General features: G+C 41.1%; 1 protein-coding gene across 11 annotated transcripts in view; it reads right to left on the reverse strand.

Annotated features, from left to right (window-relative positions):
* itpr1b (inositol 1,4,5-trisphosphate receptor, type 1b) overlaps positions 1 to 26,476 on the reverse strand; it is an 83,580-nt gene that overhangs the window by 49,894 nt on the left and 7,210 nt on the right. For 4 of the 11 annotated variants that reach the window (XM_076752555.1, XM_076752547.1, XM_076752529.1 and 1 more), the window contains exons 4-37: positions 19,267 to 19,382; positions 19,001 to 19,087; positions 17,978 to 18,136; positions 16,425 to 16,523; positions 16,144 to 16,227; positions 15,802 to 15,948; positions 15,453 to 15,557; positions 14,891 to 14,935; positions 14,753 to 14,782; positions 14,088 to 14,242; positions 11,049 to 11,148; positions 10,805 to 10,965; positions 10,470 to 10,611; positions 10,224 to 10,382; positions 9,964 to 10,136; positions 9,396 to 9,515; positions 9,120 to 9,311; positions 8,488 to 8,739; positions 8,256 to 8,397; positions 8,012 to 8,165; positions 7,344 to 7,537; positions 7,116 to 7,254; positions 6,760 to 6,814; positions 6,505 to 6,670; positions 6,179 to 6,346; positions 5,937 to 6,008; positions 5,714 to 5,851; positions 5,455 to 5,580; positions 5,090 to 5,290; positions 4,601 to 4,852; positions 3,545 to 3,670; positions 3,216 to 3,344; positions 2,070 to 2,190; positions 1,772 to 1,956 (exon numbers count right to left, since the gene is read on the reverse strand). In XM_076752555.1, the coding sequence (XP_076608670.1) occupies positions 1,772 to 1,956; positions 2,070 to 2,190; positions 3,216 to 3,344; positions 3,545 to 3,670; positions 4,601 to 4,852; positions 5,090 to 5,290; positions 5,455 to 5,580; positions 5,714 to 5,851; positions 5,937 to 6,008; positions 6,179 to 6,346; positions 6,505 to 6,670; positions 6,760 to 6,814; positions 7,116 to 7,254; positions 7,344 to 7,537; positions 8,012 to 8,165; positions 8,256 to 8,397; positions 8,488 to 8,739; positions 9,120 to 9,311; positions 9,396 to 9,515; positions 9,964 to 10,136; positions 10,224 to 10,382; positions 10,470 to 10,611; positions 10,805 to 10,965; positions 11,049 to 11,148; positions 14,088 to 14,242; positions 14,753 to 14,782; positions 14,891 to 14,935; positions 15,453 to 15,557; positions 15,802 to 15,948; positions 16,144 to 16,227; positions 16,425 to 16,523; positions 17,978 to 18,136; positions 19,001 to 19,087; positions 19,267 to 19,382 (4,694 nt within the window). Of the gene's footprint in view, positions 1 to 1,771; positions 1,957 to 2,069; positions 2,191 to 2,531; positions 2,559 to 3,055; positions 3,074 to 3,215; positions 3,345 to 3,544; positions 3,671 to 4,600; positions 4,853 to 5,089; positions 5,291 to 5,454; positions 5,581 to 5,713; positions 5,852 to 5,936; positions 6,009 to 6,178; positions 6,347 to 6,504; positions 6,671 to 6,759; positions 6,815 to 7,115; positions 7,255 to 7,343; positions 7,538 to 8,011; positions 8,166 to 8,255; positions 8,398 to 8,487; positions 8,740 to 9,119; positions 9,312 to 9,395; positions 9,516 to 9,963; positions 10,137 to 10,223; positions 10,383 to 10,469; positions 10,612 to 10,804; positions 10,966 to 11,048; positions 11,149 to 14,087; positions 14,243 to 14,752; positions 14,783 to 14,890; positions 14,936 to 15,452; positions 15,558 to 15,801; positions 15,949 to 16,143; positions 16,228 to 16,424; positions 16,524 to 17,977; positions 18,137 to 19,000; positions 19,088 to 19,266; positions 19,383 to 26,476 lie in introns of all 11 variants that reach the window. The other 7 variants (XM_076752564.1, XM_076752580.1, XM_076752539.1 and 4 more) reach the window with 3 other exon arrangements.

Consider the following 26,476-nt stretch of genomic DNA (forward strand, 5'->3'; position numbering starts at 1 on the left):
ACAGTCTTGAGTATTTGTTAGTCCTGAACGTTTGATTTTCTGTGAACCAACTTATCATATTATTATAGGAGCTAATATTTCTGAGAGTTCATTGCATCATTAAGAGATTCAGATTAGCTCGTCTGTTATGCAGGGTTAAAGGATTCTCCTCGGACATTCCAGCTTCTGACTTATACATCTCACAATATCTTCTGTACATGCAATCACATCAGTTTTTTCATCCACAGAATCCAGCTGCGATCAACCTCAAAATGTCTGCCAGATACCGTAGCCTTATGAATGAATGTAAGAGAAACACATCCAGTACATGACATACTGTAGTTAAACAACGCAAACCATATGTATGATGCTCCACCACATCCCACTTCTCAACACACTTTCTGTCACATCTCATATGAAAATATACAAATAAGTGATGTTGCATCATGATGACTTTGGTCAGTGCTGTGTGGGCTGTCTAGTGAGTGGGAGAACAAAAGGGCCATAAGGAGGTGAAAAACAATTACAGGCAATGAAAAGTGTTGGAGCACACATTCAGACAAATTCCTTCAATAAACGGAAAGGACAAATAGGAAATGCATTGCTCTCTGTCTGGGAATGGGCTGGTGATTGACCCAAAACAATCTTGGGAAACTCTGCAACAATGTCATAAGTGGGATGGTCTTGGACTTGGAATTGCTTACTTCATTAAAAACAGCAGATATTTTTGAGGCAAGCCTCTAGGTTTCCTGTGTAAGTAGAGATAACAGCTGTACTGGTCCAGACAGGTCAGAGATTTTTCAAACTTCCAGTGAATACTGAGTCATGCGTAACCAGAAAATAGGGTGTAACAGCTTGGTTTATGACTAACAACACTTTACTTTTCCCAGAATTTAAGTAGAAACCATGTCTACAGTATTTTGTTTGCATGACGATTACCAAAAGAATTAGATCACTCTCGATATGTTGCTGATGACACTGGTAGGAGTCTTGATAGGCCCACTTTTCTTTATCTATGTGCTGATAAGAGCTCAGCCTTCAGCTTCAGAATAAATAAACAAATGGCACATGCATAAAAAAAGAATTCACAATCGGTGAATGGTTTAAAAAGCACTACATCACTAAAAAACAAGCAACATATTATATCCTGACCCTCACTCCTGCGTGTCCTGTGTTAGTGTACCTTTAAGTGGGTTTGTATTTTTCTTGTGGTTGAATAAAAATGTCCCAAATACCATAAATGATCAGTAAAATAAAACAATGATGAGCTGTTTTGACATTGTTAACTAAGCCTGACTTTTGATCTTTTTGTATGGCTTTTAGTTTGGATTTTTAGGCATTTCTCCAGGAGGAAATTTTAAAGATTTACTCATTAGAACATAGGGCTACTATTTGGTCATGTATCATAGCACTTCAGACAAAAACAAGAAAAGCTGCATGTGAATGCTGTACAGTTGGTGGTTTAAAACCCTTGCACCTTCTTTATTCCAATTCAAACTCCTGCCAGACTGACGACAGCACAGACGACCAAATTTCCTTTACTGACAGAACTTTGTGTCCTGTACCACTCTGCCATTAGGTGTCTCGCTAATGCACTTTATAAAGCCAGTACTACTTCCCATTCTCCTCCATCACCTGGCCTGCATTATGCACACAGCTGACAGAGAGATATACAGATATACAAAAATGCATTTGAAAGAAAATTTTAATTACAGTTGCCTTCCCACCAGTTTAATCATTTTACATGCTTTTACATAATCATTTTTAAAATACAGCATTACTAACTACCGACCTGTAGGCGCTCAATGATGTTTCTGTAGTCTTTGGAGGTAGTCAGGCCTGAGTCTCGTCTGGAGGTGTTCTTAGCAGAGAGTCTCCAGCTGAGGATGCTCTTCTGCACAACATTGTTGGACTTGACAAACAAGTTGTTCACCTGACTGTCCAAGTCCACTGGGATGGCAATAGCTCTGCTCTTAGCTGGGGAAAGGTGAGAATATAGATATTTCTATTTAATGCTTTTAACAAACACCACACTGCCCTTTCTGAAGTATTAACAGAGACCGGAGGTTGGTGTTAAGCCAGTATCTTACCCACGTCTGAGAGTACTTTAATACAAGCCTCCACTGAGGCCTTCTGAACGGGGTTAAGCCAGTTACAGTGGTATACCCTGAACACTCCCTGAAGCAGCTGTACAAATACTGGCTGACGAGTCTGTAAGACAGAGAAAGAGCAAATGATAAGAAAAAAATCACCATGAAAGAGAGTGAGGAACAAGAGGAAAACATGTGCTGTTCAGGATAGACCTGAGCAGTAATTTAATAACCAACAAAGTGACTATGGTGGTCCCTGACTAGGCTGAACTCTTAACCCAATTAGTGCTAAAGATGTCAATGTGAGGATACTATAGGACTTTTTACAGCAACTGTTTGTAGTATGTGCAGTCCCAACACATCACACCAAACCAGTGTTTCACAGAGAGTACAACTTATTTCTACCACCACGATGAAAGAGCAAACTATCAGCTGGCCACAGCCCTAGAGTACAATAAATACCTCTGTTATCTTTCCAAGTATGGCGGCCTGTTGCAAGAAAAAAAGGATCGTGATGTTTGGAAAACTTCAGTAAGCAGACATCAGAGCATGTGCAGAGGCTTACATCGAAGAAAATCAAAATTTTCTACTGGGGCCAAGTGGAACAAAACAACTCCAGATAACAACGTGGTGTCAAGTGGGCATGTAATACTACTGTACGTCACAAAGTCACTGCACAAGGGATTTGGCTGTCTATAGAAGGCATTGGTCATGGTTTATTGGAAAACTCGTGGGCATCAGGACACCATTACATCAAGGTCTAAGAAGCGGAGTGACCACGTTGCGTTAGTACATCATCAACACCATGTCCCAGTAAAACCTTGTGCAACACACCCACAGATCTGAGAACAACAGATTCTGTGTGCTGACTAAGCTCTGAAAACGTGAAAACCCACACAGTGAAGGTACTTCTTAACATTTAGAGCCTGTTGATGAACACCCAAGGGTTGGGAAACAAAATGTGGGGGAGAGTCACCATTACTTACATACATATGGCGTGCCATCTATGCAGAGAGGAGAATCATATTTTACAGTCTATGTAGAGGTAGGTGAGCATGGTTTCTCACTGTCAAACATCTCAACTCAAGCATGCACATGATTCAATTGAATGATCTGACAACTGATATGCTCCATAGTCCAAATTACCTGCAGGCTTGTGCTCTGGTCAGAGAAAGGAGAGCTAAAGAAACATGTGACAATGCTCATGACCGTCTCCGTTACATAACGCTCCAGCGTGGTGTCCGCATGCTTCCTGTCACTGGTGTTGTTGCACACCTAGGCAAGGACAGAAAAGCTATTAGCATGACGCACAGCCACTGGATCACACTTCCTGCATGAGGGCAACAGGTAAGACACTGCATGCTGTGTTGCCATAATCACCCAAACCTATGATATAATAAAGCAGGACAGCATTCTCCACCCACTGATCACATCATCTGCCTCACTTTCAGATGTGAAATACATTGTGGCCTTACCCTACAAATGTCCACCAGGAAGTTCTCAAACAGCTTCCACATATGGTTGGAGGTATAAATCTCCTTCATCTCCACCTCTGTATCGACATAGCAGTGGTTCAGGAAGTTGATGTAGGCAATCTTCACCTATTAGGATGCAAACAAACTTAATAAGGCAAATTTGTCAGGTGGACTGGCGATCCACGGACAGACACTATATTCCAAACACCTGCTGTAAACATGCACGTCTGTCACACGGCATGTATGTAGCATACATTTTTACTATCAGGGTTAGAGGCTACATGTTATCATCTGTTTATATCATCTTCATTTATTACTACCTGGAACACCCACATAGTTTAAGGTGGGACCCCTGTCGTTCTCAAGAACTGTCTGATGTTTTAGGGGCATGTATTCAACAACATGCTGGAAATGTTTATCATGTTTTGAGTGCCATCCACTGCAGTAAACTGAAACCCTGTTTTGCAATGGTGACACTAATCAGACACTTGTGGTTGAGTGGTTTCAAAACTACACAAAGAAAACAAACTATTGATTTTAGACAGAAAGTCTGTGCCAACAGGGCTTCATCATGTAGACTCTGTAGATAAATATTTTGAAAGCACTGTATCACATATCTGGGCATCAATCTTTGACAAAACAATTGCCATTTGAAGCAAACTCTGATTTCTGGTTTAATGTGGGCCACAAAACCACCCATGACATTATTATGCTAGATAATAACTCTCTCACAAGAAAGTTGTAACATAACACTGCATGGTTTTTAGTTGACTGGAGTGCAGCCTATCAGCTAAACTACTTGCGACCTGCTATTAGCTGAAACCAAGTGCGGCAATTCACCTCTGGCCTCTATCACTTCTTGTTTAGTGTGAAAAGAAATAATGTCTTACAAAATTGTCTCAGAAATGGCTTCTTTTGAAAAAGAACGGAACTGCTCATGGTCATCTTTTCTCTACTTATCAACCTGGTGCAGGTTAATGCTCATTATCAGTTCAGAAAAGTACAGTACAGACACAATTTAGCTGAAGACAAACAAATGAAAGTCATTCTTCACACCTCAGGGATACAGTCTTCATGGGTGACGACCCGGACAATATCATCCAGCGGCAGCAGGGAGTTACACTTGATCTCAGTGTACACATTCTTGCCCTCAGTGCAGACAGCCAGAAGTTCAACCAGATGGATGTGGTACATGAGAGGGCTGTTTTCATCCATGCGGTCCCTCTCTGAGCGCATCATCTGCACTAGAGTCTGGAAGGAGGCACGATCATTGTAGAAGACCAGGACGTCCTCGCCTGAGTTTACCAGCTGAGTGGTAGGGGGTCACAAGAGAGGGCACAGAGATCTTGTTATTACAGTAAATCAAGTCAGTCACAATTACTGTCAGCATCCTAGACCCTCATATTACCAGTAGCATCACCACTGTTTTCATTGATATTACCAAAACCATCTTTCTGCTTGATTTGGAATCACTATCTCTCCTGTAGTACGTATTAGTAGCATTACTAACTTTCTTTCATCTGTTATGAAGACTACAGAACTGACCTCAGCCATGACAATGTCCTGACACTTCTTGATAAACTTGTTCTCTGCCTTCACAATGGTCTGCAGGAACTTGAGATACTGGACATGTCGACCATGAGTCTCAGTGCAGTGGACAAAGTGCTGAACCACTCGCTCGTTGATCTCGCTGCACAGCTGGAAGTTATTCATGAAGATGTGCTGCATGGTGACTGCCTCGAGGATCTGATAGAGTTGGAAAAAGAGGGGACAAGAAGGACAGTCTGTGAAAATGAATAACAACAGGTGCATTGCAGATTTATTTCCCAAAAGATAGTATTTTGGAAACTGAACTGTATCACGACTGTAGACATTGACTCCTTGGAGTAAACCTGAGATGTACGACTCACCCCTGGGTTCAGAAACAGGTTGATGTGCTTGTGGAGAAGAGCCTGATTCTGCTGATTCCCTGCACAGAAATTCTGCAGGAACTCGTGAGCGAGTTTCATGATCTCCTGCATTCGGACATCCTCGCCCTAATGCACATAACACAGAGTCAGGCTTCCTTTTTACCTACATTACACTAATGGGGACCTGCAAATATGGAAAAGCTATGCAGAGCTTTAAAGCTTCCATATCATTTTACAATATTCAGTTGCAGTGTCGCACCTTCTCGTAGGGGATCTGTAGGAGCTCCAGCACCACACAGTGAGCTCCCATGTTCCTCAGCAGCCTTTGCTGCTGTTTCTTACTCTTCTTCCCTGAGCTGCCCTCCTGGACACACAGCTTACTGAGACGCAGTAGGATCTGACCACACACAGCAGGAGGATTTTAATCACAGCCAACAGATCACAAAGATGAAAATACAATATTAAAATAGAAATGAGCGTACCTCTTTTACAACCCTGTAGTTGTAACTGCTGGTGCTTTCCGTCTTCTTCTTGTCTGAACCAGGAGAGTCTCCCTGTATGACAAAAAGCAATAAGGAGGAAAGGTCCTTTAAGACTTAGAACATGACATCCTAGGAGATGAAAACAAATATAATCTATAATCTGAGGCATATTCAGCTTTTAATGAACTTCTCTTCACCAGTTGAGCAAATGTTTTTTATTTTCATGTTCTCGTCAACTGTACCTTCTTTTTGTTGTCAGACTCTGAAGGTCCATCTCCATCCATCCCATCTTCTCCCTGCCTCTTATAAACCCACAGTTCGGACTTCTCCACAATAGAACGCAGCTGGTCCAGATCTGACTTGATCTGCTTGTAGTTATCCACATCTTGGCTGGTCACCAGCAGCTGGACCTAAATTTAGGTGCAGAATGTAAACTTGCATCAACGTAAAATCACAGAAATCCTAACTTTCTGTGACTACTGGTTTTGCACTTGTGAACTTATGAAGTGCTAGCCCAGACGTGTGCACATCAGATGTTATAATGAAGTATCTGAGGGGAAATGCCTACTTGTTTGAAGGCCATGAGGACCTCCTGCCTCTGGCTGAAATGTCTGAAGAGCAGGTGAAGCGCTCCAGACACGAGAGGAGGGTAATCATGCATGGTCAAGTGCAGCAGGACTCTGAGGAAGGTACGACCTCCGTGGTCATCCAGGTCCAGTGGAGTGTTCTCCTCACTAAAAAGTAATTGGAGCAGAATCTAAACAAACTTTATCTTGCTTTATCTGGCTTCAGAAAAGGCTTTAGAAAAGACTAGCAAGCTTACCTTCCTCCAAAAATCCCCTCTGCCTGTTCTTCAATGTTTTCAAAGTCAAGGTTTCCTGGAGTTAATAAAAAAGTTCAACATTTATATGATACAACACGTTAAAAAATAACATTGACTTCCTGATATCAGGCCTTTTAATAGGCCGCAGCAGACATTTTGTCATAGCAGGGAAAGCAAAGGTGACACAAATTTTGTTAACAAAAAATGGTTCCATCAGGTCTTCCAAGAACATGAGAGTGAGTCAGCATGCACAGTATCAGGACCCTGGAATGCGCTCGTTGTTTATGTTATTAATTATATCCGTTTTATCTGCTATGACAACCCTTGATGTCCGCTGTAAAAAAGTGGCATCATACCTGGCATCTGACCTGTGACATTATTGGTTCCATTCTGACTGGCAGTGTTGTCTGCTTGTGGGTTGTTCTCATCAAACTCACGTTTGAAAATACAAAGCAGGCAGGAAATCCTGTAGTCTAGACGTACATTCAAAATAAACTACAAGAAAAGACAAAAAGTTAGAATGCATATAAAAAAAAAAACAAAATGCTTGCTTTCCAGGAAGAACCAGTTTCTTGATGTCCCACCTGTAGAATCTCAATGACCTTCAGCTTAGTGTCCATGACCATGATGTCCTCCCTCTCTGGCTCAGTCTGTGTTTTAACAACATCTCCCTCTGGCTGATGAGTTGGTGTGGTGGGCAACAAGCCCCCTCCTCGCAGCACTACCTGGGTCATCAACTCCCCGACTCCATGAATGGACTTCATCACATTACTGCCAGCTACAGTATATGCAGAAACAGATCAATAATAACAGTCAAATCTGCAGAAATTAAGGGATATTTGTGAGGAATTATTTTAATTGCTTTCACTTTGGATATGAGAGGCCATAGTGAATTACCCATTAAAATGTATATGAACATATTAATACTTTGTAAAATGGTTAAGAGTCATATTTAAAATGTATTCAAAAACATCTGACTGAGTTACAAAACTTTGCAACCCATAGTTAACACACCAACAACTACTGTGTGTCAAATTCAGTTTCTGGTCATTCTGTTCTTCAACTCAAATTTAATTGAATAAATCAGTCTGTGAATGATGTGTTTGTAAGAAAAGTTCAAGACTAATGGAAAAAAAAATGATAACAATCTTGACTCCCTGTGTATGGCGATACAACATCCAAAGCAGTAAAGGAAAACATTCTTCCCTGATGTTAAGTAGCAGGAGTCAAGCCTAAGGAAATGAATGTTTACCTTTGCTTTCCTCTTCCTTCTCCATCTTGTTGATGGGGTAAATGGTGCTGACGTGGACACAATCTAAAATGTTCAGTAAGATCTTTGTCAGTCGCAGCAGGTCGCTAAAGTTGTAGAAACCAAAGTATATGAGGTTCCTTGCCAGGTTCACCACCTACAAGAACAAGAAAATGCAAAACCATGACTTCTAATTGAATAAAAACCAACGTGACAACTGTTCACATCATCCAGAAAGAGGCATTACCTCAAAAGTAAGCTTGTTTTTCTCCTTGTCAGAGAAGGGAATATTTTGCGACACCACCTCTCTCAGGTAGTTCTCCACAAAATCCATTGTGAGGCAGAACCGCTCTTTGATCTCATCTCTGGTGGTGCCATCGTTGTCATAGCTGCATAATTAGAATCACATCTTAGAGATTCTGTGGCATCTTGGGAATGACAATACAAGTCAATTTAAAGTATATTTGAGACAAACTCACTCATCAATAGCGATCTTAGAGGGAATCTCAGACCAAAGACGGGCATATTTGACAGGTGTGACCTGCTCCTGAGGGTCACGGTCCACGTGCATGTGCAGCATAAGGCGGCAGAAAGACGCCCGCAGGTCAAAGGGCAGGTCCTCATCAGACATACAGCGCAGGATCAAATCCACATCCAGCTGACCGGAGATCTTGTTGATGGCCAGGTACTGACGGTCCAGGCACATCCGGGCAAAGAGGTTCAGTTGGCACCTGTGAGGAAATATTATAAGAGTTAAGAATTATCAGAGCAGTGTCTGTTATTTTCAGAACTGAGCTGTTGTCATATTTAGTATTCTTGAATATCATTTTATGTCAGTGTGGCGTTACTATTTTTCAACAAGTTTTGTAGTTACATACTTAAAAATAAGGGCAGAACACTGTAGTTTGGTCAGATATCTGTTTTTTAGTAACAATATTTAAAAATTACACTTGAACTTGAAATTCAAAGTTTATACCTGCCTGAATTTGAATAAGAGATGTGATTGTTTTGGATTCTACCGCACTACATCACCTCACCATCATTCCATTCAGATTAATGTTAAAATAAGTCAGTGTTTACGTTTTCATACATCAAATTAAAGACACCTCACCTGTAGTAGCTGACCACCTCCTGGTCTTCCTTTTGGCCCTCCTTCGCATCCTGGGCCAACTCCCTGATGCTCTTACTTCGGACCTCCTTACAATTGTCTTTCCAGAACAGCCAGACCTCCTCTTCATCTTCTGCCTCCACCGGACTCTCTCCATTTGATGTCGTCTCAATCTCAAACCTCGACAGGACCAATCTGGTGAACAGCAGAAATATTATTTCTCAATGCTTGTGTCAGATTTCCATGAATTCTAATAATTAAGAAAAATGAGAAGCTAACTTGGTTTCGATGAGGATGTCAGCATTGGTAGGGTCCAGTACCGCATTGCAGATAAGCTCCTGTGTCACAGGGATTGACTTTTGCATGGACACGCAGAGATCTGAGAGGTAGTCCAAAAACCTGCAAATAAATTACATTTTCATTCATTTTTCAAAGACAGTGGGGCAGCTGAGAGATCCACATGGTCAATGTCAGGTTATATTGCAGGTGTACGTCAGAAAGTATACAAAGTTAAAATACAATGCCTTGTTTTGCTCCCACTCTTTCTACTATTCAGGTGAAAACTGTGAGAGCCTTCTTTGTCCAGTCTTGTGAACCAAATTTATTCAAATGTCATTAACAGCACCTGACAGGACTTTAACACAACACAAACACACACTGTCAGCAAATTACCTGCAGTGCCAAGGTCATGCACAAGCAGTTCCACTCATACTCCTCTGCACACATCTGAATATATTTACATAAATTTACACTCCTTAGCAGCTGTTACATAAAACAAATCTGACCCCAACTGGCCCCAGCTGCTTCTTGATGCCAGCCAGGCCCTCCCCCTTCCTGTGGGCCTCACCTCGGTTCCCGGTTCTTCCTCACTAGAGTGACAAATGTGTCTATTTCAGCAGCGGTGATATGTTTCTCCAGCAGCTTCCGGTTATTGTGGAGTAGAGCTGTTATTGTGTCTTCTGCCAGCACATCATATCCTATCTGCTTCTGCATGAAGCGGAATTGTTTGGCTATGTATTCCTGCAAAGAGAAATGAAGAAGGGATGTTTACTGCAAAGAAAAGGTCTTGGTAATAGGGGTCAGAGTGAAGTCGTGGTGTCCACCTACTTGGTTCTTCCTGTAATCCTGCTGGGAATGGCGTAACACTCTGTAACAAAGCCTGCAAATATGCCTAAATGGAGCGTGGCGCTGGTCTCCAAGCTCCTCCAGTCGCAGCATGGGACCATCACCACTGTCTGTGAAAGGGGCTTGGAGAAGTTTGAAAATCTGAAAAAGAGAATTTTAATACCCAAAATGTAGTTAATCATAAACTTTAAATCAGTGTAAATACAGTCTCTGAGGTTGAAGACAAACCTGCTTCAGGATATTCTGCTCTCTCATGAGTTTCTGTCTTTCTCTGTTCGGTTTGTTAACCATGATCTCTAAAACATCCTGACCACTGTTGGGGATGTCCACCACAAAGAAAACTAGATCTTCCAGGAGCTTAGTCACAAACCTGAAGAGAGTACATATGCAAGTGTACAAGTCAAATGGAAACATTACAGGCTGCTTTACCAGAAGCAGCTACTTCAGTGATATATGGGTTTCCTTCCTCTAGGTATTCAGAAATACATACATAGTAACAAAGTATACACACCACATAATAATGCAGCACTCAAAGTCTGCAGCTGATATTTGTCCCAACATACCTTCTTTCATTTTGTGTAATGGTGCCTTTTTCAAGCTTGCCGGCGATGGATGCCAACACTTTACTCGCATCATTGGCAAAGTCTAAATCACGTACTTCTGCTGGTGGCACTGGTACAATGGCAAACGCTTCCTTGTCCTCTTTTACCGCTGATGTTCCAATCTGGAATAATGAATTGGTTTCAGTTGCTCTGTTCAGAAAACCCAGCCATGCTATATGTCTTGACCAGAACATCACCCACTCACCCTTAACATAACAGGTTTCTCCTCCTCTTTGTCAATGGGGTTATTGGTGCTGTGAACCCATGTGTTGGTGCACAAGTGTCTTAGCCTCACATAGGAGCTCCTAGAAGTAACAGAGGAAACTGTCTGAGATATTAAGACAATAGATGAGGCTAAAAGGCACAGGACAAAATGTCATAGTGCTTTGGAAATCTGAGGAGAAATTACATGTTTGATCCTCAATCTGAATGGCCTTTTTGCAGGTGAATTTATTTTGGCTTGGCCAGGATGGCCAAGAATCTACATTGTTCCTTAGTAAAACACTGATTGTTACCAGAGCATTGTTTCTGCACCATTTACATCCCTGTTTATGAGGAACTAATCCCAAAATGAATTTAAGGGGCTTTAACAGGATCATTAAGAAGGAGTGCATTTATGCTCCTTGGAGAATAAAACCTTTTGATTTTATTGATCCCAGAGCCTTTTCTCTAGCACCATACTCAGAACAAATGAATGTGCATAAACCTGAACAAGAGGAAGAAAACTACGAGAAGCAAGTAGCAGCAGTATATTTAGATGAGACTGATGATGATACACTTTGATTAGAACGACTGATACAGGTTGACAGCACGTATGTCATATCCTCTTTTTCTCTCTCTCTCTCACCATTTGCGTGTCTGTAGGTCTACTCTGTAAAAAAAAAACAAAAAAAACTCTTTTGCTGCTTTATCTGTGTGTGTGTGTGTGTGTGTGTGTGTGTGTGTGTGTGTGTGTGTGTGTGTGTTTTAAAGGTCAGCAGCTACAAGCCTTGACAGGACCAACTGTATTCTGAGGGTACCACAACGACATGCAATAAGAGTCATGACAAGACATGATGATGACATGACTGTCTCCACCTAGTGGTTTTCCACTTACACGTAACCAACTCCTAAACCTTCACTTCAGACTTGAAATATTGTAATTAGAACATGATGAACATCACATTTACATACATGAGGGGAACAGGATATTATAACACAGTCTCACACTCCACCACCTTTTCTTAAGGCCTCATAAATGATGATGAAATGATCATAAATCAACACCGCCCTGAAATGGTGCCAACAAAAACAACCAAAGAAAAGATTACAAGCAACACAAGCGTAGGATTTATTGCACACCGTCTTCGACAGGTGCACGTAATAAAGTAGTGAGTCGGTGTAAACATGTCTATCCTTGTGCCTCAGAAGTACCAAGCAAGCGATATTTGTAAACAAACTTCCATGGCAGGGAAGAGACTGCTCACAACGTGGGATTACAGATTAGCCAGTAGTGACCTGCACAGTATCATCTCTCCTCCATTAGGCACTAAACCTTTACTCATAGTAAATTCTGAGCCAACTGCGTCTTTCATTACCGCTGCACGTGTTTAAGAGTTGGTGTGTGTGTGAAACCTGTTAGGCCTTCAGCACAGACAGCAGACCGTACTGTCGTCATATTCTTGGCAGGCATTACATAAACACCTACTAAAGCTAACAGGCTTACCTTTGTGTACCGGTTCTGGCAGGTATTAATTAGTCCCCTGGCTAAAGTTTAAGGGACAGGGTTATTTCGGGTAGGAATGGGAGGTGCTAGCAGTCGTAGCCTGTAGCATGCAGACACACACCTGATGTGACACAATAGAGGCTTTGACACAGGCTGGAGAGTCTCTGTGTTTGTCTGCTGTTCAGTGACAGGGACAAACGTACTATTGTTTCTAATCTAAATTCATTTAATTTCTAATTTTAGAACTATAGAGTTCCCCCCACACTGTACTGTCAACAAGAATAAAAGAAAAAAAAAACTCATTAGAGATGTACGGTCAACCTAAAATTAGCACATAATTAAAAAGAACGTGACATATCACAGAATTAAAAAACTAAAACTGTGAGTTTTTGCTGTTTCAGTATGGATCATTTCAAACTAACCTGAAAGCAAAAAGCAGATCCTGATAAAACACTGATCTGCCAGATTATGTGTGTGAAGGCTTACTCAGTGTCTACACAACCCCTAGTTTGTGGTTTGAGCTCAGACACATTGCAAGTGTCTCACAGGGCATTTTGAAATGCAGTTTTTTCCCTTCTCGTGCCCACTATCCATGCCTACTCTTAGCCTGATGACAATGGCTTCCTGTTTCATGCCATGGTGGGACTTTCCTTGGCTAGGAACATACCAGCATGCAAATGTGACCAGTATTACCTGATTATTTGACATTCCACTTTAGAGGCACGATATCTTAGGAATCACTAACAATACTGTATTAACCACATATGTAAAGTCTGCACAGAAGCCAAATATCTACCCAGTTAAAAGCCACAGAACTAATCAACTTTTGATGCCTTAAAAAAAGCAAATCTTAAATAAAATATCCCAATGATACTTTATGATCATGCTCTTCCAAACAGTCCTCCCCTGCTGTCTGTACTTCAACCAAACACAAAAGACAAGTCAATAAATGACCAGACCCAACAGCTGGCAACCCAGACATAATAAAAACTGTCCTTGTCCATAGCTGCAAAACAGCTTGTTATCTCAGAAACTGCCCTCTGTAATGTTCCATACTGTTTCCCCCTCAACTCCACACATGAGTCAAATGTTTACTACGGCACAGTTTGATTCGTTGTATTCTTGACATCACTGCGGTCTTGTTTGTTGACAACGTGGTGTTGAGATATTTGTCATTCCACCCATTTCCCCCCATATTTTCCAGCAAACCTGATGCTACTTTTTCCTTCACAGGGCAGAAGTGCGTTCCCCCTGAAGGGTCTCTGAAAATATCTCTGTCTCTGACATTTTAGCTGTGAAGTCTTGACATCACAGTCTCAAGCATGTTCACACTGATGATGCGAGTATCTAACAAGACCGTTGCACTTTTACATTTACAAAGCACCACTTTTTCACTCTGTAGTTAGGTCATCACATCTGTATCTTACGATGTCCTTAGGTCATGTTCTACCTCTGTGATATTATGTAAATTTCAACTAAATCCGGGCCAGCCAGAAGAGGCACTGTATGACTGGAGTGTGCGTATACAACATATTATACCTGGGCACCATGGAATCCCCCCCTCTCAGAGTGGTAGGGTCCAGTTCAAAGATGGATGAGATGTCCATGCCGTCGGGAACAGGCACCAAAGTGTACATGATCTTCTCCTGTGGAGCTCGCAGACGACCTCGTAATGCCTCATTATCTGCATCCAGCTAGAGCAAGAAAGCATGCAGTGAGGGAGCAAAGCACTGGCTACAAACTGAAGTGACGCTGGCAAAACACATAAAGATGACTGATAAAATATGCTATTGTTGCTCAGTCAGGATGAGGCCAAGGAATATGCATGTTTCCACGATAACCTACTAGTCACCAATGAAAAAATGAAATACACTTCAGTCATTACTACAGATTGTTGGGCCTTGATGGCACATAGCTGAGAACTACAGGTACACACAACATCCCTGTTAGGGTTGGTATGTGTAACACTGCCACCTAAAGGTGATTTTCAGTGAGTCACATTAATTGAAATGATGGTATGGTGACACCCTGTGGTAATCTACTGCTACTATGATGAAAACACATACAACTCAGATAAAAGAGTTATTGATGATTAAGGGTGGCGAAAGAGAAATTGAACAACAAAGGAGCCAAGGCAGTATGTGCAGATATGACAATGATTTTTTTTTTTTCACTGCAGCTATATCAAGATTGCATGACAGTACCTGGAAATTAAAAGGTGTAAAGTCCACCACCTGAAGAGAGCCAAGATCCAGCAAAGAATTGAACAGATTAGATCAACAGCAGTGGGGCAACTAGTGTGACATTGCAAAGTACTCAGAGGAGAGGAGATGAAGTCTTACCGAGGACCTCTGCTCAGCACTCTCCTCCTCAAAGTCTGGATTCACCTGAGAAACACACCTCCATGTCAAATATCCTCCTCAGCAGCATTTATTTCAAACTGCACCAGCCATCCAATTTACCTGTATGTCTCCAGACCAACCATGTCAGAGCACATTGCTAATTAAAACTGGACTTTATTCTACAACCCCAATTCAAAAAGTCGGGATGCGAAGTAAAACATAAGTAAACAGAACTTTTGATGCAGCGACACATTTGAAAAAATGAATGAAAGGTATGAAAGGGGCATCCTGGAAAGGCTCAGTCGTTCACAAGCAAGGATGGAGAGAGGTTCACCACTTTGTGAACACATGATTGTATAAAGGAGATTAATACATGAGCTCAGGAACTCTTGTCGGTAAACACAGTTATGATTGCAGTCTGTTTTTATTTACGTTTTACAGTGTCCCAACTTTTTTGGAGTTGGGGTTGACCTGTATCAGATCCACAGTGATACACACATATGAAAGGCAGGGACAGAATTATAACAGTGTGAGATAAAAAAGTAAAGAAGTTGAGACACACCTCACCCATCTCAGCAGCCAAATAACACCCTGTGGCCAAGTGTTTAAACCTGAACAGGCTGTTCCAGTAGCCTGCACCTCCCCTACATGGGTCATGGTGGACCACCTGGTAATAGCAATGGAACAGAAGGCATAAAAAAGTCCCATGTCAAATTGGTACAAAGCTGCATTACTTATCTTAGATTATTTCTGTAGCACTAAAGCCAAATATACAACTTAATGCTTTCTCTCTTCCATGGTTAGGGCGCTGTGCTTTTATTTACCAGATAACTAAAAGCCTAGTAAAAGCGCAATGACCTAAAAAAACAAAAAGTGAATCAGCTTTTATCTCGAGAACTTGTTGCGCTAACCTCTACTTCCCACAGTGCTTTGCTGCTGGTGGCAGAAGTGGCGGACTGACGGCCAGTAGTCCTGAGAAAGACATACTGCTTCTTCCTGTGGTCGTCACATGTGAGGAACTTCTCCTGCTCTGCATGGAACAACCGGACTACATCACCCTGCCATCACACACAAACACACACACACACACATACATTGGCGACATTACACAGACTTGCATTATTTATTTTATTTATTTTTTTACCATGTTTAACGTGATCTAACTCGTCTGCTTTGCAGCCAGTTAATGAAGCTGCTTTTCACAAACATATCTGTGAACACTGATTACTTCAGGCAATCCTGAGGGTACCTACCCCTTTGAGTATTGTTTCCTTGTTGTCACTCCATTTCATGAACAGAACAACTTTCCAGCTCGTGTTACAATTTACAGAATTAACCTGGAAGGCAGAAGACAGAGGTGTGTCAACAAACCAGAGAAACTTAAAGGTTGGAACATGTAATTTCATCAAGAATTTTTATCATTATTATACAATGCAGGGTTTAAACCTCGTTTTCCACTTTAATGAAGTCAGTGTAGAACCTTCTTGTGTCTTATCTAGTGTACAGTCCTGTCAGGCAACAAGTGTTCATGTACCTCATTGCATCCTGGGTTGTCAACTAGCTGGTGACTGCTGGCGTGTAGAGGCTGTCCTGCATTCACAGGGTTAAGGACCACTTTATCTCCAATCACCACCTGCAGGGGCAATATAAATACACAGAACATACTGCATTCAAATGAGTTTTTGATTGGGAGAAATGAACTAAAATCAAAAGGAATCAGCTACTGTCACTCAGATACAAGAAGTGATACCGTAGTGAAATACTGACTAAAATATAAGAGTCTTTTTCAACTAGCATCTTTGAATACACTCTCATTGAGTGAAGGGCAATAGAAAATCTTGAAACAAGAAGACATATAGGTGGTCTGAGGGCAACTGTGTGGGACTGAGGACCCCATTTAAATTCAAAAGCATAAGTGTGTCACGTCCCAAGATATTAGCCATCATTCCTCAACACTGCAATTCCCTTACTTCACACGTAGGTACGGAAGAGATCTGGTTACTCTGGATCATGCTAGCCTCCAGACAGACACTAGGGGGAGTTGTGGACCATATTGTGTGTGAAATGACTGGATCAGACAGAGAAGGACTGAAGTGTATCCCTGACCCTGAGCATCACTCACTAACCACTGAGAAATATGTGTTGACATAAGCAGCAAGCATCAGTAAATAAGTTTTAATCGTCAGTCACTTGTTTGTGTTTGCTCACAGTTCTGAGAGCACACACTTTAAGATGAACCCTGGAGGAGATCCACAGAATGCTGGTAGGCAGCTGAAAAAATACTACCTCTTGATGTGAGAAAGGGATTTAAACTAAACACTTAGATCTTACACAGGCTTTATGTTTGTTTCAGTCCTGTGACCTGATCAAATAATGTACATGTGAGGGAATGATAAGTGATGGGTATTCTGTGTAATTGTGAGAAGTCTGTGAAACTTTAATGTTCTCATTGTCACTCTTTCCTCTGCCTTCACCAAGACGCTGGTCTCAAAACAGGAGTTGGTCCCCTGCACTAATTTCCCCCAAGGAATTAATAAAGTATAACTTAATTAGCAAATCTTAACTCTCTCAGCTTCCATCAGCCACTAGCAGAAACTGCAGCCGGATCTACAACGGTTCATGTGTCCATAGCACCATATCTCAGATCCTTAAAAGACCGTTCTACCAATTCAAGGACTGCACTCCTGCAGCTTCGACAGACTCCCCATCTCAGATCACTTCTTTCTAACGCCACACTCAAGTGACATTATGTGAGGCAATTTGTAATATTTCGTGCAGCTCCCTCTGGAGGCACAAAAGAACAGAACAACCTTTGTATATATGCTGGGCTCTGCTTTAATTCATCTCTCAAATAAATGATGAAAAGGTATTAAACAAATGCTACATAATTCATTTGTTATTATTTAGTGTTTTCTTTCATCATTACAAACTTCTTATCAAACTACACAGTCACAAATATGGCCTTCATCCTCCTTAATGCCTTGTGTATCCAACATCTATGCAACTGATCCATCATCTTCTGGTTTCAAACCCTGTGAACAGTAATGTAGCATAATTAGCTTGAATCCCACACCCCACTCTACCCACACTGTCTCCCAGGGATCGCAGCTTGTAGAAGGGCTGGATGTAGAACCAGGATCCCTCATTTCCCGCTGAGTCCAGAGTCACTCTCATGGCATTTTTCTCCAACAGTGCAGGTAGGCGCTTGTTCACTGTCAAGTATTTATTGCTTTTCAAGTGTAGCAACTGTTGGCAAAACAAGAAACAGCACTTTATGGTGGTAAGACACATTGCTAATGTCAATGACATAATGCAAACAGTGGAAAGAACGACAGAAGCTGAAACAAAGATGGAACTATGTCACAGTCTGGCACAACTGGACTCAAGGGAACACTTCACTGAAAATATGCATCTCAAGAACTGTTTGGTGTCTTTATTTCTTCTCAAAATCATTTAAGTACTCAAAAACCCTCATCCTTAAATGCTTCTCATGACCTCTGGTGGTTCACCCATTTAATCAGCAGTTCCCAGCGCTGTCACAAACAATCTATTACCAACTAGACTGGAATCATATAAGCTCTGTATATTTTTGGGGCCAAACTTAATCCTACAACATGATATATGGAGTTAGAACCAGTGAGTTTGCAACCAGTGACACTTGCACCTCCCTGCTTTTCATAGTATATCATATGTGACAAAGTTAGACCACTCTTGTAAGGACAATTTCTGAAATCTATGTTTAAAATTATTTCCAAATCCAGGAACCAACTGGTGCTCATTTTATTATTGGAATGACAGTACTCTGCAACTAGGACATCCGCAACTGCAGGCACTGGCTCTCTTGTGTATGTCATAGAGCAGGAATGCATGGCTATTCTTGGTTTCAGGTGATCTCATACCTGTGTGCAAACCATTCCTGGGCAATGAGCAAAGCAAGATAAGACATTACAAGAGACAACGTAATAGCACACCTTTGTGCAGTGGCAATTATTTAAAACTGTTCTCTGATTAAAACAGAATTGCAGTCAGTTTTATCAAGCACACAGCATCGTACATGGAGCTGCAGTTCTATTAACCAAAGCACCTTATCTCAGAGGTTCCTGAACGCACCTGAATGACATTTCCATATTGGATGACTGTTCCCAGCAGCTTGCGATTTTCAGACTCATTCTGCTTCTTCTCCAGGTCAGCAGCATGCTAAAACACAGAGCAGGGAGCAGAGATGCTCGAGCAAACACTCACACACTTGAAAAATACAATTTCAGGAAGGAGTGATGCTACATATGTCACTAATTTATGTCACATATACACTGATCCTTATTTTCACCGTGCTAAAAGTCAAAGAGCAGGCAAATGAAGATGTACAGGGCACATACATGGAGTTTGTTGAGGAGGACTGTGTCAGTGGTGCTGTTGCCACCAGGTTTTGCCGCCTTCCAGAACTGTTTCTGTGCTGAGTACCTGTTCATAGGACACAGTCTGAAAAGGCAGTCTGAGGAGAGAAGAGAAGAGGAGAAAGATGAAGAAGCAAACCTCATCATGTAGTATTAGTCTCGCTCAATAAATTCCAGATTGCCTTGCCGAATCTAAAAGAGGTGCAATTCGAAAGACAACAGTAAGACTGTGGCTAAATGTAACTTTGGTAACATTTATAATGGGAAAATAGACAGAACTCTTTATAGCACTTTAGCACTCTGTGAAAACACCTTTACATTCACTGTGTTATCAGTAACAGCTCACCACTTGTTTCATCTCATGTGTAACAAAAAAAGAGCTTGTGTAACTCTCAGGCCAAATGGAGTGCAAATTCAAAGTTGATGAATCAGTTTGGGATGGAAAGCAGTAAATACGACACAAATTCAGATAAAAACAAGACTCGATAAGTCTTAACCAGTCAGGCCACAGATACTCCTGAGCTTGCTTTAGAACACTAAACATATTATATAATACCCTTGACTCCATCAGTACGAATGGTAGTCAGCCATCCTCTCCAAAGGTTCTAAAACATTTGCTTTATACAATGTCATATAGAAGGTCGAAATTATAAAAAAATTTCCCTGCCAGCAGACAGTCTTACAGATAACAATGTTGGTAAACCTGCCTTAAGTTGGATATGCAGTAAACAAATCCAAATGTTTGTGATAAGCTCTTCCTTTAGCTTCACTATTGGGGAGAAAAAAACCTTCCACTTTAATACAAGAAATACTAAAATCTAATGGAAACGTGGCAATAAAATTTAGTGAGTGTATTTATACAGCCCACAGGATAAACCAGTGCTCTGTGCGCTCTCCTACTGTGTCTCCTTTAGGCCAAAATATTGTGAAATAAAGTATTACATCTTCTTATGACTTGAACATGAAATGGTACAGATCTGATGGCCAACAAAGCGCACTGACGCAGGATTATCAATCAGACAGAGCAGGTGACAGCTCTCTGGCATCTCAACAACACCAACGAATCTAAGTGGATTATCTGGTACAGCTACTGGGTAACCTTATTTGCACTGTTGATGCTTTCAGACATTCCACCCACAGTCAGTCCAAACTTCCTGCCAAAACTTCACACCTCATGTCACGCATACACATTTTAACAATGGAGACTCAGTCAAGACATTTAGTCTTGCTTGTTTACTTGCTCAGCTGTCCAGCAAAAATAACGAGTTTTAAACACACAATATTTTCCTGAGAGACTGAAATATGCAAATTTGACCTTGTTGTGTCTCTCTGCACCCTCTGTTTGAACTGGAAAAAACGATGTGGTGAACAGTACTTCTAAAAATCACTGCACAGGATATGAATATGTTAACGATGTTTCACTAATTAGTAGTCACTGTCTTCGTACACACAGTGTAACTGTAAGCTAAGTGGAACAGGGGACCTGATGAGCTATAACCAGGATAAAAATACCCACTCTGGCATCCATCAGAAATGCGGCCAACACAAGAGTCTCCAGGGTTCAGCCATCATGGGGCACAGGGTGGAGGAGAGGACCAATCAAGAAAATGGGGCACTGGGAGAACATCTGTCTACCAGGGATGAGCAATTGGGGTTATGGAGAAAAGAAGAAAATAAACTGGGAAGTATGTGGCTTTCCTGGGCAGGTATTTAGTAGAGGGTTTACAGCTTAAAACTGATAAATGATGGGAGAAACATGCAGGTTAATTAATGTATTTGTTAGGGCTCACACAATTAAACTAGACGACAAATAAAATCAAAGCACATGATGCAACACAGGAAAGTGTTTCTGTGTTTATGTATATCGGCTGTTTGTGTCCCACAATATTTAAATTTGGTTTGAACTGCTAAACAAACTTTAAAAGGAAGTACAATCCAATCCTCGTCTGGCACCAAACTCTGAATCCATTATGACACACCTAATGTGCATGTAACTGAGCAGACCAGCTAGCAGGCAGTTAAGAGCTGACAGTGACATCACTGCCTAATTAATATATAGTGCACTATATTCACCATCCCTGCGTGAAATTTATGCTCTATGTAGTGACTTGTGTTGCATTTTAGAGATATGAATATTACATTTGAGTGATTCTACACATGTTGGTCATGACAGGTTTATTATATAGGGGGGAACCGAGGAGACTGTTTGATCCTGTACATGCGGAAAATCACAAAAAACAATATCTTATTTCAGCGATAAAAAAACTAACATAAAATAGTCAACTTGGAAGTTCTTCCAGCCCATATATTAGTGGGAAGAAACGATATAATGCTGTCAACAGTTTTCATTGGAACTGCTTAATACCAAAGAAACAGTCCCTGTTTGTATTTTATGAGCTTGTAATGATTAATCAAATATTGTTTAAATTGACAGTTTGTTTCCTTTTCACAAAACAAGACTAGCATGATATCTGTGGAATTTTACAATATTTCCAGATGAGAGTAACACTTGAAACACCAATAAAGCAGAGTTATCTTACTGCACACAAAGTGATGAAAGGTGCATTTACAGTCTAGCGTGATCTCTCAAAGCTTTGTGTGAATACATTAAAAAAAAAGGCAAAGACATGCGACTTGCATGCAATCAACCTGAATTTGAACACACACACACACACACACACACACACACACACACACACACACACACACACACTTACACACACACACACACTCACTTCACTTCAAATATCAGCCACTCAGATCCGAGAGAAAGAAGCGAGGTTTAAAATGCTGCGTTATAGCTCCCTGTGATACAGACTTTTTAAATAGCTTAAGTGTGCTATTAATACTCAACAGGGATGTTAGGATTTAGTTCTGGTACATTTGCTTCTGGTTAACACTGGCCTTAATAAGAGAGGTGGGACTTCAACATGTGGTAGGATTAAGCATATCCTTGCAATACCTTCTATTTTTCCCCCACTAAAGGGGTTTTTGGGGGAGTTTATGATATTGGGCTGTATAAATAAAACTGACTTGACTATAAATATTTTGGCTTAAAGTTATAACTTAACTCATAAATGATCTGCGATTGAAGTGCAAATTTGTAAATGTGATATCCTATGTAATGTGGAAACTATTAAATAAGTGTTTTTTAAAATAATACCAACAGTGCAACATGCGGCCGATGCATTCTTAATTATTTGTAGCTGTTTATTTGACAAAGTCCACTTGTATTTCTTTAAGGTGCCAATAGCACATTTAGTTTAGGCTTTAGCTTAGGGTTACTCTGCTGTCCCGGCTATTTTGTGGTGTTACACCAGAGCTTTGAATATGATTTGAATAGCTCAGTTAGAAACGGATGAGCAAAGCTGTTTCTTTGCATCTCGAAATGGAAAGGCCTGTCTAAATCTATAACACACTGTTACCTAGCTGCTGTTCACCCCATCTATACAATTCCTCCTGGTATGGAAAAGTGGCATATAGGCCTCTGCATGCACAGAGCCAGTACAGCTAGCAGCAGATAACACAGTGAATAATACTGCAGCTTGCACTTGTGCATCGAGTACATCAGTCATGGTAGAGAATATATGATATGATCATCCTGGTCATTTATTAGCAATACTTGTGGAATCTGAATCAAATAAAATGTTGATTTGGGACAAGGGGGACTTTCTACAATGTACTGGTGAAATCAGTCAGTTGTTTTCAAAGCAACATGGGACGGAGGTCCATGAGGCCAAATCATCTGTGCTTCAAAACAAGCAAGCTTACCAAGTACATCTGGCTTTAATGTTACGGCCCCTTAGCTCGCGTTGGAAAAAGGGAACGAAACATAAAACCAGATGTACTTGGTAAGAAAAATTATTTATTGACCAGAGGTCGATTAATTGTCCAGTGTACAAAAAAAGAAACGAACTTACAGGAGGAGACAGGGCCGACGGGTGCTGCTCAACACAAAGAAATAAATATAACACAAAGAGGACTCCCTAAAATCGAGCCAACCACTACAAGGGTAAATCAAACCAAAGGAAACAAAACCAAACCCTATAAAGGCATAAAACATAAATACATGGGAGTCAGCACCCCTGTGCCTAGTGTAAACTAATACAATTGGGTGATCTCCTACCAGGCGCGCACGACGGGATCAGTTTTGAAACTTTTCCTGGCCCAACTCCTCTCAACACGACTATAGTGCCTCGTCTTAAACAAAAAGGAACTTTCACTATCGACTTGGAGGCACATGTGGCAAGCCCTGCGTCTTAGTGACAGCCGCCCCGTCCGGTGCGCTCGGCGAGCTCTTTAAGCTGGACAGCAGGCGCTGGTGATGAGCCGGCCACGCCTCCCCTCCACAGGAGCCAACCAGGAGTCGGAGGCGACACACTGCAATCAGCATAGGAAACTACAGGACGAACAAGGGTTACACACACGGGAGGGAACGGCGGTGGCCGTAACACAGTCGAAAAACAGTCACAAAGTGTCTAAATGAGAATAGTCTCAAAAATCGTGACAAATCAAAAAATAATGATTTCTCAATGGTGTAGATCAGGATGTCATGTTTAATGTGTAGTTGTTTATTGTTTCTCAGTTCTAGGACAAATTCATGTGTAATAATCCCACTTCACCTGCTGTGAACCAACGAGCAGTGCATAATCACTGGAACTGCAGAATCATACGAACAGGCACACCCTGACACACTGTCACAACCGACAAATAAATTACGAAGCACTATTTACAGATATACACTGAGTGACCAGAAAAACAGAAACACTTGTGAGATGTAATGAGATGCAGTTCAGTCAGTTCTGTGATATGTTTCAAGGCTGTACTTTGACTTATTGTTGTTCTGGACAACCATATATCGCCAAATCCATTATTAACACTTTGAAATATGCTGCAATGCGATAAAAACACTTCAAAAATATATAATACATAAAAATGACCATTCAGTACAAATATTTCTGCTACAGTCTCAACAACAGTTAAAAAGGTTTCATAAAGGTTGTATTTTATTCCTCCAGTATTGCTATCTTTTCCCTCCTCCTGTCCTGTCAAAACCCCTCCAGGGGGTCGCAAGATAAATATGAGGAATCCAAATTCGGGACAGAAGACAGAACAGAGGAAGAAAAAACATTGATGTTTTGTGTTTATTTTTTCAGACATTTCTCAAATCTGTGGTTTTCGGCCCGACCACGGCAAAGTTTAGGCAAGCCCTATTAACACAAAAGTCTATGAGAGACTAATGTGTGAGTAATGAAGTTACACCATTGGTCAGTTGAGTGTTGGAGTTTCCTTATTGGCAAATGCTCAAAATGAGTAGGTGTGAAAGTTATTTATCTACTGTAACTCCAGATTCTATGAGTATAGGCACAACACTCTAAGGCTATCGCTAGCAGACTCATCCCTTTCACTCACACAGGACTTAAGACTTCCAGTCTAAGCCCACTATCTACATGGGCCCCATATTGGTCTCATCTTTGGTGTATGTTGAGCTGACCAAACAAGCGCTCAAGACTAGTCAAAGGAACCTGTGGCGCCCACAGCTTAGAAAGCTGTGCATATACTCACAGAACCCTTGAGTTACGGTACGTAACGAGCGTTCAATAAACGTTCTAAAAACACAGTTTCATGTATGCTTCACAAATACACAAAGCATGATGTGATCCATGACCATATGGGACTGCACACACAAAACATATCCTCTTCACACGAAGTAAACGAGTACGTAACTTGCCAATGTATCACTGCACACTAACGCATCACAGTATAGCATATGTGCACAGATGGTTCACGACATTACAAAATCTGTTATTCACCATAAGGAAATGAAAATGGAAAACAACATAAAACCTACTGCTGTGAGAAACAGAGATAATGGTTATGGACCATAACAGTCTAGCAGAGCGCAGAGCAGGAGAGGAAACAGCTCTCCATGTGCCTAGAGGCATGAGGGAGAACACACTGTTAAAGCATCCCAAATAACAATCATTCTGACAAAACACTCAGTGAGTCAGAGAAAAATGAGAGACATCAACGGTTAACCAGCTCTCAAGACTTCCATCACAGGTATAATCATAATTAGAATAAGTTCTCTCTCACATCAAGCATCTTAACATCTGAATGAAAAGAATATTTTTGACTCACTTTACTGTCATATAGGGAGGTAATGACAGATCAAATCTCGCGATATCACGGTAGAAATATGGCTCGCTGTCGTCATAGGACCGTGACTGTGACCGTATCTACCGTGACGTTACATGGTTATTTTCTACCAAAAACTGTATTGCTTTTGTTTGAACAGGAGAGGGGGCAATCACAGAAGATGGACTCCTGTCATCCTTTGCGTGCTAAGCCAAGCGCTGCTAAAAATAAACTCAACGAGTTACGGATGAACATGCCGATTACGAAGAAGAGATTGAAGATGCTCCATTGACCTTAAGAGCTGATATGTGGCAACAAATGAAGCCAATGCAGAAGTGCCAAAAACTGCAGTTTCTCCAATGACCACTTTCATCTGGCTCGACAACCAAGTCAATCCCCATAGATCACCACATTTAAAATGGTCTTTACAGCAGAAAGTAACATGTTTACAGCCGGGCACAAAAATGGTCTTGGTCACTTTAGCTAATTTCCCCGTTAAACTGTATATAGCTCATATAACTCTTCTATAACTCAGTCGTCTGAATTATGCATAATTATGGGCATGGCCACTTTGAGTGACTACCAGCTGCCTGGTTTCAGCAAGCAGACTTCATTCGGCCCATCTCAGCGTCACCCACGCTACACCTCTTTGTGCCCATTTTTGGATTAGGCAGGAGTCTGGCAGGTACTGCGAGTATAGCGATGGCTGAAGCCACTGTCACTGAGCTGTGGGCTCTTCATGAACCTCTGGGTGGCGTCACAGAGACCACATCCATATTTTATACAGTCTATTTCACCGCCTTTATCGAAAACAATTTAGCTATCAATACACTTACACAATAAGGGTTCTGTCATTTGTTGCTACATGGTACAGAATATATTTTTTACAATGGCATTACATTACAGGCTAGTAATGGTCATTTTTTGAAATTTTCAATTCTGTTCATAATTTTTGTATTTAGGGGACATTTGATATAAGCAAGTGGAGTTTTAATACAATTCCCGCTGATATAAACCAACCATGTTGCAGAGCATGCTGTCAAAAATTACTCCT

The sequence above is a fragment of the Chaetodon auriga genome, chromosome 2, assembly GCF_051107435.1.
Source record: "Chaetodon auriga isolate fChaAug3 chromosome 2, fChaAug3.hap1, whole genome shotgun sequence".
Classification (NCBI taxonomy): Eukaryota; Metazoa; Chordata; class Actinopteri; order Chaetodontiformes; family Chaetodontidae; genus Chaetodon; species Chaetodon auriga.